Genomic DNA, 12,104 nt, shown 5'->3' with positions numbered 1-12,104 from the left:
TTATGTTTTTGTTTGATTTCTCAGGTGCAAAGATTGATTTACTTAGAAACTGCCATTATCAAGAACTCTGAAGGCAGTACTAAGTATCAAAAAAAATGAGCTAAGCAGAGTCTTCCTTCAATGTTGCTTAAAATTTTATTGTGGAAAGCCTAAAATGGCTAAAAAGCCTAGGAAAACACCAGGATGTCTCAAGTCAGTAATACTTAGTTAGTTACCCACTTAAGTGTCAGCTGCTGTTTCATTAAAAAAAGACTCAAAATTCTGTAAGTAATTTAGTAGAGAGTATTTTGCTGCTGATCAGAAATGGTAAATATTTGGAAGGCCTATGGATTCACAGAAGGCTGAGTCTCTATGATTTGGATAAAGAAAGGTGTTTCAGGAAAAAAAGGGGAAATACACGAATGCTGTGGAAGAAACAAAGAGAATGAGACTGGTATCGTGGCCTGGTACAATTTCTCTGGCAAGGCATGCATTACAGCACCTCAACTGCCTGTTAAAACTCAGAACTTCCATCCCATACCTCGAAACTGAGCTCTTTACAGGCTTTGGCTAACAAAAACTACACCTGAGAAAAAATGTCTCTAAATTGTCCGGATTTGGTCACCTTTGACTTTGGCAGATGAAAAGCCCAAATGTAAACAGCCACATGTCAAATCACCAATGTTTGCCTCTGAACTACCAATAGATGTCCTTTAATTACTGTCAGTAAAGGCGAACATTTAGGATTCAAAAATCCTGTGCTTTTACAAAACCACAAAAACGTATTGTTTATTTTTCTTCTGGCCAACGATATAATTCCATCAAATCCATGACCTTTATTGCTTTGTGGATCAGAAATATGAAGAATAAACACTTGCAGGCAAACCTGCAGCATTGCATGTTCCTTACCCTCAGATCAATGATTCTGTTGTCCAGTCTTGTATCTTGGTTTACAGTAGCTCTTCCATCCTAAAGAGTTGCACAAAAGCACATAGTGAATATACACATACTCAAAAGAGAAACAAAACCAAAACTTAACCTCAACAGAGAAAAACACCCTCTGGCTAAAAGCAGAGGGTTATTTCTATGTTCAGCAGAACTTCTAGATCATTCTAGAAAGAACGTACAGCAAGCTGGCAGCAGAGCAAAGTTTAAGTGTAACTTCTCCCAGAGGTCACAGGCAGAACCCAGCTATGAGGATGCAGCAGACACACACACAAAATTAGAAACCCTCTGGTTTTGACCTTCTACTGCAGTTCAGCAGACATCAAAGCTATAGAGCTGTTGAACAGTTCTGGATAGCACAAAGGAAGTAAATGCAAACCTAACAAACCCCCAGAATCACCGCATTAAGGAAGTTGCTCGGCTTTCGTGCTTTTGTTCAGCTACAAAGACAATAAAAAGCATTTGAGGATGCAAAGTTTTCACCTCCTCTCCTTCCACTTCTGGTCGAACAGCATCATCCAGCTGTAAGGGTAGCCGGGGTTCAGCTGAACTGATCACATAGATCTGAAATTGAGAGAACAGAAATAGCATGAGGCTCTGCTCAAAAGGAGGTGTGATTTACGAAAGGGTATTTCTAGCAGAGAATTGAAACAGTGTTTGCACAGGCTGCTCGCTCCAAGGCTGTGATTTTATTCCAGTACTTGAGATACACTCTGCATTCTCATGACAATACTGAAGTGCTTAGTTCTTGCTTTCCCTTTGGAAGATTTAAGTATCTTTTTTTCTTCTGGGAAGCACCAAATTGAGCAAGTTCATACAGCCTGAGGGACAAGCCTTTTGGCATGAATGCCAGCTCTGAATATACCAGATTTTCAATGAGTTTTGGGTTCTGATTCCAGCAAGATCACCCCGTTCTCTTTGTTAATGTATCATTTACTTATCATCTGAATATAGCTGAAAGAGCTATTTCAGATTCAAAAATTTATGAGATAACTAAAATACAATCAGAGAATGAAAACCAACTTGCTGTGCCTTATGGTTTAGTATTGCTCCTAGAGGAGCAGTGAATTTGATGTTCTTTCAGAAAAACCAAGCATAGGATAATCTGCACACATATTAAAACATGCTTCTTCAAAATCTGCAGATTTTCCCCAATGCTGTTAGGTAAGATTTACCTCACTGCTATAATAGGCATTGTGCTCTACTCCTGAGGCGACTGGGTTTCAGCTGTATTGTAGGCACACAGTTTAGTTAAGAAGCTTTAGAAAAAAAGGATATTACATAAAGGTTTAAATATGCTTTCTATTTAAACAAATTATAAAGTTACACTTCCTCCAGCCCTACAGCACAAGCTCCAGGAACTTTAGATTTCAAAAGTTTCCATACAGTTAAGCCACTGAGAGCTTATTTCTTTGAGAATTATGTATTCCAGTCCATTGTACTGAGGGGAAGATTGTAACTCTGATAAAGAAGAAACTCCTGACTTGCACTTAAAAAGAAGCAAACTTTTTATTCCAGTATCTACTGCAGTTAACAATCAAAAACCAGAACTACAAGCTTTCCTAGCCAAATTGTTCTAGTGAGAGACTTTATTTTACTTGATACTGTAATTGAAATGGCAGATAAAACCAGGGAAATACAAACTCCAAGTATCTTAAAACTGGAAGTGTTTGATTTTTACATATAAACCACTGAAATCTGTAGGTTAAAGCAGTTTGTTTCTCTGGCATGAGATTCCTTACTGACAAAGTTTATGTACGTAGAGAGACAGACAGTCTCAACAGATAATCTATCAAACAAATAACCAGTGCTCCATTTGCTCAAAAATTTACCCTTTGAACGTGAAGCTCAACGTCTTGCTGAGTACAGCCTCCAATTTTCTGATGTGCTTTCCTCACAACGCCTTCTATGTCCACAATGCTCTCTTTGGTGATGCTGTAATAAAGACAGGACAGGAGGCTCAGCAAGTTCCACTGCACTCTGCAGCAGCCTCAGCACTGAGCACCATTCAGGCACTGTATGGACTGCTGAACAACAGAACAGAGAAAAGGATCTGAAGTTACTTTAATAACTGATTGATGAAGGAGTTTGCTGAAATATCCCCAGCCACAATGAATTCAAACTGGGATGGAAGACTTGAAAGGGAAAGAATTATGACTGAGCTCAGTGCTTGCCCATTCTCTGTGTGTGTGTGTTTATACATGAACTGACAAGTGGCAGAGCTCTTTTTCTAGGCCACAGACACTCTTCCATGTGTCAGCTGATGCAATTATCTGCAAGATGTGTCTTCACCAGCAGAACAACAAACTGAAGGGAAGTCCTAGAATTAAAGGGGAAAATCAAAACTAGTTCAGCTTGTTTAACCTACATACTTGTTACTGAAAGATGCAAGATGCTCCAAAGTCATTTCTCTGTGACAGGAGACATCCCAACTGCTCTCCATTAACACCAAGAGTACATTAGAACACCACACACCATTCTGAAAGTCTTCCAAAGATATGATATAATGATATAAAGTGTGTGTGCTATAAGCAAGCAACAAAAGCCTCAGGAGTCAGAGATGAGAAAAGAATTTGTATGAGCAGTTTTTATTCACACATTTAAGTTACTGGAGTTTAAACCAGCACTTTTCTACAGATGATCTCACCCTAACTGGAAAATATATTTGCACTGTCTCTCTGTTAGCTTACAAGAGGCCAAATATCTAAAAATATTACTTTCCTTTTTAGGAAAACTAATGTTGCATTAATCTCTCATTGTGAATCCTCCTTGAGAAAGCAGGAAAGCACTTTATGTACATCACTTGACCACCTAAGCCCTTAGACAGCAGGAAAGTATCAGGCCCACAATTTAATTGCAAATAATAAGAGTTGAGTGAAGATGTCATCAGACAAGCTGGCCACTGCTGAAAGCAGCAAAGCAAAGAGCCATTAACAATGCTCAACTTTTAAAGGCTGGCACTTTTTTTACTTTGAATAAAAATCTTGAAAATTTTGATTATATTAATGTAACAGTGGATAATTCAAGCATCACATTCTCAAAACTTAACAGTCGCACTATGAGTAAATTCCAATTAACTAAAAAATAAAAAGCTAAATTTGAGTATTTTACCTGATTACACTTTTTTTTTTTTTTATGGTAATACTTTCAGGTGATAGAACTTATTAGCTGCTCTAAAGTTAATACAGACAAGAGTGCTTCATATGCTTGACTTACTTAACCATTAGGTAATTCCATGTACTGCATTAAATTTGTGAACAGCGTGTTCTTCTGGTACATTTACACTTTAGAAGAGCTACAGTTGCTCAAATCACGATTACATTTGTACATAGCAGAGGTTGAGAGTAGGCTTTCAAAAAGAATCCATTTAGTTATGGGTGAGTCTCTGTCTCCATTAGTTTAGCAGAGGCAACAAATATGAGAAAGGATAATTGAAATGGCACCAAGTGCTCCCAAGTACTTTCTGCCACAAATGATTCTGTTCGAAACTCCGCACACAGACTGTGGAACCAATAGAGCGCTTTGGGTGCAAGAGAGCGTGATCATCCATGAGAACATATGATGCTAAACCAGCATTAAGTGTAACTATAAATTCCCTTTGCTTTTCAAATGTGTGAATGTCTAAAAGAATTAAAGTTTTACAAACTCTTATGTGAACTTTTTTCCCCTAAACAGTTCTTCTCTGTTTTTCCTGCTTCCTTTTCCATGTCAACATTTTGGCAAATGTCCAGAAAACACCACTAATGACATGAATAGCAGTGTCTTCACTGAAAATATCAGTTTCTAACCTGATGAATAAAAGCCTTCTCCCCAACAACAGCAAATAATGTTTTAAACTTATTGAAGGGAGTTCTCTGTGCTGTGAAAAACAAAACAATAGTTAAATATAAATATGTTGTATGATGAATTCTTAATTAGATTGGTGATCCCATGGCTGAGAACTGTTAGTGAGGTCTGTACAGAACTCTGATCAGAACATGCAAGGAATTCAACACATGCATTATGGTATCAGGTTAAAAATAGAGGAAGAAACTGACTTTTACATCACTGTAACTGCAATATTGCTTTGCAAACTTGCCTAATTTTAAAACTTTGCACATAGGATAAAACGAGCTTTCTCTCCATCTCTACACTGGAGTAGCAATTAAAACATGTTTCTTGATCTGGAACACATTTAAAACTGTAGCATTCCTTAGTCATTACATTTGCCATGATTTTAAGATGTATTTCAACTGTGTTCCTAACTGTGTAGGTCCCTGTAAGATTCAATTAATTGCCTAGGCACACAAAAGCACTAGGAAGGGTCCTACTGCATGTGACCATCTTTGAATTAATAAACATCCATCATCTCCTGTAAACTTTCACTTGATAATTAAAAAAGGTGCTTTTCCTCATTTAGACTCCACATTCAATCCAGTATGGAAATAAAAGCTTGTGTTTTTAGCTCTGTGCGACCTGTGCTCAGCTGGACCTAGAGCTGAAGTGTCTGAAATCCATGACACTGCATCAAACATCAACTACAGAAACCTGGAAGGTGCTGCTTTGATCCCAAGGTAATTCCAAGGATGTTACTGAAGTGGCATGTTCAGTTCAAGTCACAACAAGAAACAAAGATGTTTTAATAAAATGCCAGTAACTGTAGGAAAGCATTCTCCACAGCAGCAGGAATAAGTCATCTAGGTGATTTTTGATAGAAATCCCCTGGGTAACAAAAAACCCCCGAACACCAATAAAAAGTGAACAAGTAGCAGTAAAACATGCCAAAGCACCACCTTTTCCATTAAGGACAACCACATTTTTACCTGTAATTATTATTACCAGAGACTAGAAACTAAAGTAGGATCCCTAAGGCATCAAGAAAACACAAATTACATCTTTAGATTTTTTAATCCAAACAGAAACTATTTAAGTATATAGATTCATGAAGTGCAACAATAAAAAACAGGAAACTATTTCGTATATATGTTCAAAAAGATCAAGATTATAATTTCTAAAGTGTCCACTAGATGCCTTATGTCCCTCTTAATTAGCTGCATGCCTATTAGCCAAGACTTTCTCTTTTAACCACAGGATTGCATTCTTGCAGTCTTTATAACAACATCTTTCATCAACAGCTTTGTGTTGCAAGCTGAACCCACGCTGGCCTCCCAAAGTGAATCACAATCAACTTGGTCAAAAGGCTGAAGAATAGCAAGAAACTTGGTTATTTATAGACTTTAAATAGAAAACGTTTACTTCTTCTATACCACCTATACTTATCCTGGCATTTTGTTGTTTTTGCTTCAACAACTTTCTGTAAGCAGACTGCACAAATTATATTAATACATCACTAAACACAAAATATTAAATAATTGTCTTATTACATAATAATTAATGATCCTTTATCTGAATGCCAGTGAAAGTGAAGGCAATGGTTTACTTTCAAAAAATGAGTGCATTTTTTTAGTAGTTAAGAGTATAAACATTTTATACTCAACAAGAACAACTGTGATCCTGCCTGCACAAATATAGCAAGTATGCATGAAGCCCCCCTGAAAGGAAATTATCTGACACTGTATACAAAAAAGCTAGGTAAACACCTGTTCTTATTCTATTCATTCTGAAAATGTAATGATTGGTTTCCTATACCAACATTCTAACACTTGGCTGAACCTGGGTATCCTCTGGGGGGAAAAAAAAGCCCATCTGCTTTTGAAGATTTTAACAAAATCCACAATGCATTTTTAGTAACTTTCAGGTAAAAAAATCTACACTTTATTTCCTTTTTAAATTCCCTTAATTTCATCCTCTGTTCATTGCATCCTGTCACACCTTTGTATGTGCAATGTAAAGAGCCCTGGCTGGCAGAAGATCTGGCATAGCACCACCCGACTGGGGTTTAAATTACTAACTAATTTCTCCAGGATAGCACAGAGTTTTCTTTAGTGTCACAGAAAGCAGATTTGCCTGACCATGTATCATTTCTTCTTGCAACTTCACCATCAACCTTTTCCAACCTAACATGTATTTAGACACAAAGACAACCAAAGTGGACCATATATTCCAGAATTGCCTAAAAGCAGGCACATATTACATTAATGGCATTTTATTCCTCTTTTCCAAAAGTCAGAGAACTGCATGGGCTCCTGTAAAGTCAGTTATCTATCACAATCTCACATTTCTGTCTGCACTTTTCTATTTATTAATCCTGAACACCCACAAAACCTGACCAAACAATCACAAAGGTACAAATTCACACTGAAGAGCACTGAAGTGATTGTTCTAAAGGAACCATGGTTACTATACACTCCTGAGTCTCCATTCACCAGTTCAATTTCTGCATCACCAGCAAACTTTGCAATTTGACATTTTCCTCCAGTCTTCTGATAAAAATTAAACAGAAACAGATGAAGAAATCATTCTGCAATACCAGTCTTCTTGGTATTACCAATTTATCTATCTAAAGAACTTCCACATATTTTTCTATATTGTGAATTATTTTCATACAAGTTAACCATTTTTTCCCCCTCTCCATTTCAATCTCTTTCCTGCATTTTTACTTTCTAGTCTACTACAAAGAGCCAACAAGTCACTTCCTGTGCATCTTTGAGGAGCTCAATTAGAATCTGTTAACCACCTCTCCCAACTGCTCTATCAGCTCACGTGGCTCTGGCAGTGGGGTGGCGGGAAAGGCTCAGGGAGCCTGCTGAGCTAGAAAAGGAGAAAGAAAACCAAAACCAGCCACACCCAAAGCCCGATGGAAAAAAGCAGGTTGATAAATTACTAAGATAAATTACTAACTGGCACCTCTGCTATTGAAAAGAGACAATTAACTGTCTCTCTTACACTGCATCCCTTGCAGGACGGGGCTGAATGATTTTTTCTGATAAAAGACAGAAGAACTATTCCACAACTGCCAATCCTGTATCTCGACTGGCTCTGTGCTATGTTTGTTTTGGAAGTTCAACTAGAAACTTTCCATGGTTAAACTCACAGAAATTTCTTTGTAAACCTGAGTTGAACCACTATAAAGCATCTGTCACTAAAAACTCGCATTCTAATGACAACGGTGGTTAATTACTGTATGAATGTTGCTGACCACAGAACATTATGAAAGTTCTTGGTTTCCATGTGCCAATATCTAAAAGAGGAACTGGTTTGTTTATAATTTATGAAAATTTGTACTAAAAAAGCTCATTATTTAGTCAACTAAAATTAAAAATTCAAGATGCAGAATTTTACAAACTGTTTTAAATGAAGTTGTGCACACAGTATGAAAATAGGAGAAAACAGCACATGGAAAATATGGTTTATATACTATCAGTGAAAACATTTAAAAATTTAATTGAAGTTTAAATATTTGAGTTAAACGTTTTCTTCAATTAAATGTGTATTTCCTCATTTAACACGTCGGAAATGAGATGGTAAAAAAAGACACTGAGAAAAGCAGGGAAACAGGAAAGTTATTTTTAGACATCTAAGCCCAGCCTCATCTGCTAGAAATAATGGGATCACTCTGGAGCAGGTGAAAGGCAGCAGGGAAGTGACTGAGGACAGGCACGTACTGGGGCTCCGCTTCAGGTGCTGCTGACACAGTGACCCCACGTGCACTCACCAGGCAGGGAGCAGCAGCAGCCTCTGAAGGACGAGAGGCAGCTGCAGTGGCAACAGCAGACAGAATTGGAGGAGATGAAACACTGGAAAAAGTGAGAGCATGGCAGGATATTAATAAAATAGGTTTGTTGGTGGGAAGGAATCCTGAGATGACTGCACTAATGACGTTAAAAAAATCAAAAGCAAAACCCCAAAAGAGAATCCCAAAAGGCTGTAACAGAGTTACACCACTGGTGATGATGAGCATGTAATCATTTCAGAAGCACAAATAAATAATAAGGGAAACAAGTAAGTGAGTGAATAAGTGAAAGTAAGTGAGGCTGAAATACCAGGCTTCAGCTAGTAAATGCTATCCCAAAACAGGAGCAGAAGGAAAAGTCAAAACACAGTATAAACATCATCAGTCTGGCTACTCTGAGGAATTGAAGCCTGTCTAATCAAGAGGGAAGACGACAGGGAGTTGGGAAGAACCTAAGGATGAGATTCTGCCTGATTTAACATCTCACTGCTGCCAGAAGAGAAAGGAGCTTTACCCTCTATTCTTTCCAGATACCCCCTTCCACTGTTTACTACTCCTTGCTAGATCTGGACCTCCATGACCTAATTTAATCACTAATCTTGCAGAAAAATAATTGAGTAAAAAAAAAAGATCAGTGAATCACAAAAAACCATCACAGGTTTAGAAGTGGCAGTCAGCATATGGAAAAATAGAGTAAAGACCAGCTTCCCCCTCATGCGGTCCTAACCACAAAGATTTACCAATCATGAAGTGTAAGAAATTCAGCTGTGGAGGGACAAACCATGAAGAAAACTGAAAAAGAGAGATATTGAAGAGAACTGGAGAACAGAAGAGTGTGCATCACAACTCTTAAGAGATGTTCCACTGTTCTGTAGCACAAGTTTCTCGAGGGAGTACAGGCAGACTGTTGGGAGAGGAATTAGGGAACAAGTACATTATACACTCAATTCTTTTCAGAGATTCCAATCGCTGGAGAGAACAAATCATTTCACGAAGAAACAGAACACTTCACTTTGGCTCATCAACACCTGTGAACAGCATGTTTCACACTGGCACTGCCAGCAGTGAGCACCGCCAAACAACAAACACTGCTGGGTCTGTTTTCCTGCTGCCTTAAACCCCAGCAGCAGCAGCATTATCCCAACCTTCTTAACTTGGCTTCTGGAAGTCTCTACTATAATGAATCCTTCCCCTCCCTGACATATTGAAGGTTGAAGGCTGTAGCACTTTTGCAGCTAATTACTGGGGGCTCCCTTCCCAGGCATGAGACTATTGCCAAGAACTACACAGAAGCAACTCAAGTGCCACATGTTTAACATATTCTGCACTGAATAAACTGCAACAGAATTGACCCACATTTCTATTTGTGAACAAGCAGATAGACATGATTAAAGCTTTACCATGAAGCACATTTGTCACACAATCATGTTTACTACAGGACAACCCCAAAAGCACAATCTTGATGCAAACAAAAGGGAAAAGTAATTTTTTATCTTTAGAAACAAAACAAACCAAATAACTGAATTCAAATTGCTGCAACAAACACTCTTTCAATTGCCAAATCTATTACCCCTTCCAAACTTTTTTAAAATTAAAATTTTAGTGCCAAAAATAAGGCGTAGATAAGACTAACCCAGTGCACAGAAGCCACTTTTAATTTCTCCAACTCAGTAAGCCACTCGCAATATGAGACTTCTTCACATCAGTTCCAAGTGTAAAATGTATTACTACACTGCACGTCTGGTAGAAGAAAAACGCTGAGCATGTGCAGACACACAGCACCACCACACACCAAACCAAGTGCCCCACTAAGCTCAGCTTGCCAGACTTTTTGTTAGCCAGCTTGGAAGAAAGTGTAGGTTGTCTATGGCGAGAGAATGCTGCTTCAGCAGTTCAGAATGAATTTCAAGCCTGTTCTCCATTTTATCTTTTGTCAGTATAATGTATTCAACGCAATAGAGAGCTGACAATTTAAATAACTACATTTTAAAACAAACGAAGCATTGATGTTAATGTGTGAAAATGGTCCCAACCCCTGGGAGTCCTGGTTCCCACCATTGTTTACTCTGACAACAGGATATAATTGCTTACTTACTTGGCAGCAAACTTTACCATCTGCTTGCTTGCATGCTGTCCCACAGCCACAAGAGCCTGGATATTAAACTGCTGCTGACGCAGGACTAAGAAACACTGCTTCCCTGAATACAAAGAGAAACAACACAGGTGTATTAAGGACAAGTTACTCGAGGTCTTTGTGAATGAGAAAAAATTCTTTACTACTTAAATATAAACTGAGCTTTTAAGAATGTGCTCTCTCTCTCTTTCATTCATCGCTGCGCCCCTCCAAAAGGCTGCTTCAAACTCCTCAGCGGTACATACACACACACAAAAACACACCCAAACATTGAGATAAATTAAATAATTGTGCCTTCCATCTATAAACATTTGAATGGACGTTTTCTAAAAATAACAGTAAAACTTCCAAGATAAAGAGTATTTAGACAAAAGGAAAACAACAGATTGTAACTTTTAAAGTAACTTTTTCTTCAACTGCGAGAAATATACAACACTTTTCCTTGTTTCTTTGCTCACAACTACTTCAAGTCTAAACTACTTTTAAATAAGTTTTTTCCTCATCTTTTCAAGTCGAAGCTGTAGAGTTCACTTTACAAAGCTGCTCTGAGAGAATTAGGCTTGATTTTGCACCACAAGGACTAAACCAACAATGTTCATTCTATAATACACCACACACTCAGAATGAAGGGGAACAAAAGGAGTATTGATTCTAGTGAATGACAAGAACCTAAAAGACCCAATTAAAAATTCCTGTAAGAGCAATTTATTCATGAACAGCTTAGGGAAAAAGAAGTTAATAGGAATTAATAATAACGTACAAAGAACATAGTGCATTTTGCTGACTTTTAAATGGGTATTTCCAAGTCAACAAAGCTCATTCTAATCTGTTTAGCTGACAGTTACAATAATTTCATACTTCTTCTCACATCTCTAATAATCATTTATTCCTTAACTTAGTATTAAGGAAATATGGTGATTTTAAATGCTTCTTCCTACAGAGAAATTGCCAACAAACGCTTCAGTGGTGTACCAGTACCTGATAAAGGCACCAGTGTGATTTTAACCCCAAGTTCTGACGCAGAACATCGTAACATTTCCATTGAAATGGTGAGAATAGGAAGAAGCCAGAAGCTTTGTTACAGACAGCTACTTCCCTGTTGTTGTTGACTTAAACTCTAAACCAATAAACCGCACATACCTGACTTGAAAACTGACACTAAAAAGCCAGTTGCAGTTTTCATTTGTAATTATGCAGATTAGCATTACTGACACATAGCTACAGATAATTCAAGAGAAAATAAACGCAGAACCCCTGACACACAATCTCGTGGAAATAAAAGCAAATATACCAAACTAGTAAAAAGTATTATTAAATATTAATTATAATTATTGGAAATAACTAATCTTGTCCTATGACAATAATGCAATAAGATTAATTAAGTCTTTTCAGAAAACAGAGTACAACTACTTCTGTATTCCAGAGGCTGCAATA

General features: G+C 37.6%; 1 protein-coding gene across 1 annotated transcript in view; it reads right to left on the bottom strand.

The window, feature by feature from the left end:
- DARS1 (aspartyl-tRNA synthetase 1) overlaps positions 1 to 12,104 on the bottom strand; it is a 36,571-nt gene that overhangs the window by 14,940 nt on the left and 9,527 nt on the right. The window contains exons 4-7 of the mRNA XM_040069995.1: positions 10,632 to 10,734; positions 2,757 to 2,859; positions 1,408 to 1,488; positions 889 to 948 (exon numbers count right to left, since the gene is read on the bottom strand). Of these exons, the coding sequence (XP_039925929.1) occupies positions 889 to 948; positions 1,408 to 1,488; positions 2,757 to 2,859; positions 10,632 to 10,734 (347 nt within the window). The remainder of the gene's footprint in view (positions 1 to 888; positions 949 to 1,407; positions 1,489 to 2,756; positions 2,860 to 10,631; positions 10,735 to 12,104) is intronic.

This window comes from Hirundo rustica, chromosome 7 (assembly GCF_015227805.2).
Source record: "Hirundo rustica isolate bHirRus1 chromosome 7, bHirRus1.pri.v3, whole genome shotgun sequence".
Taxonomy (NCBI): domain Eukaryota; kingdom Metazoa; phylum Chordata; class Aves; order Passeriformes; family Hirundinidae; genus Hirundo; species Hirundo rustica.
This window is presented reverse-complemented; position numbering and strand designations above follow the sequence as displayed.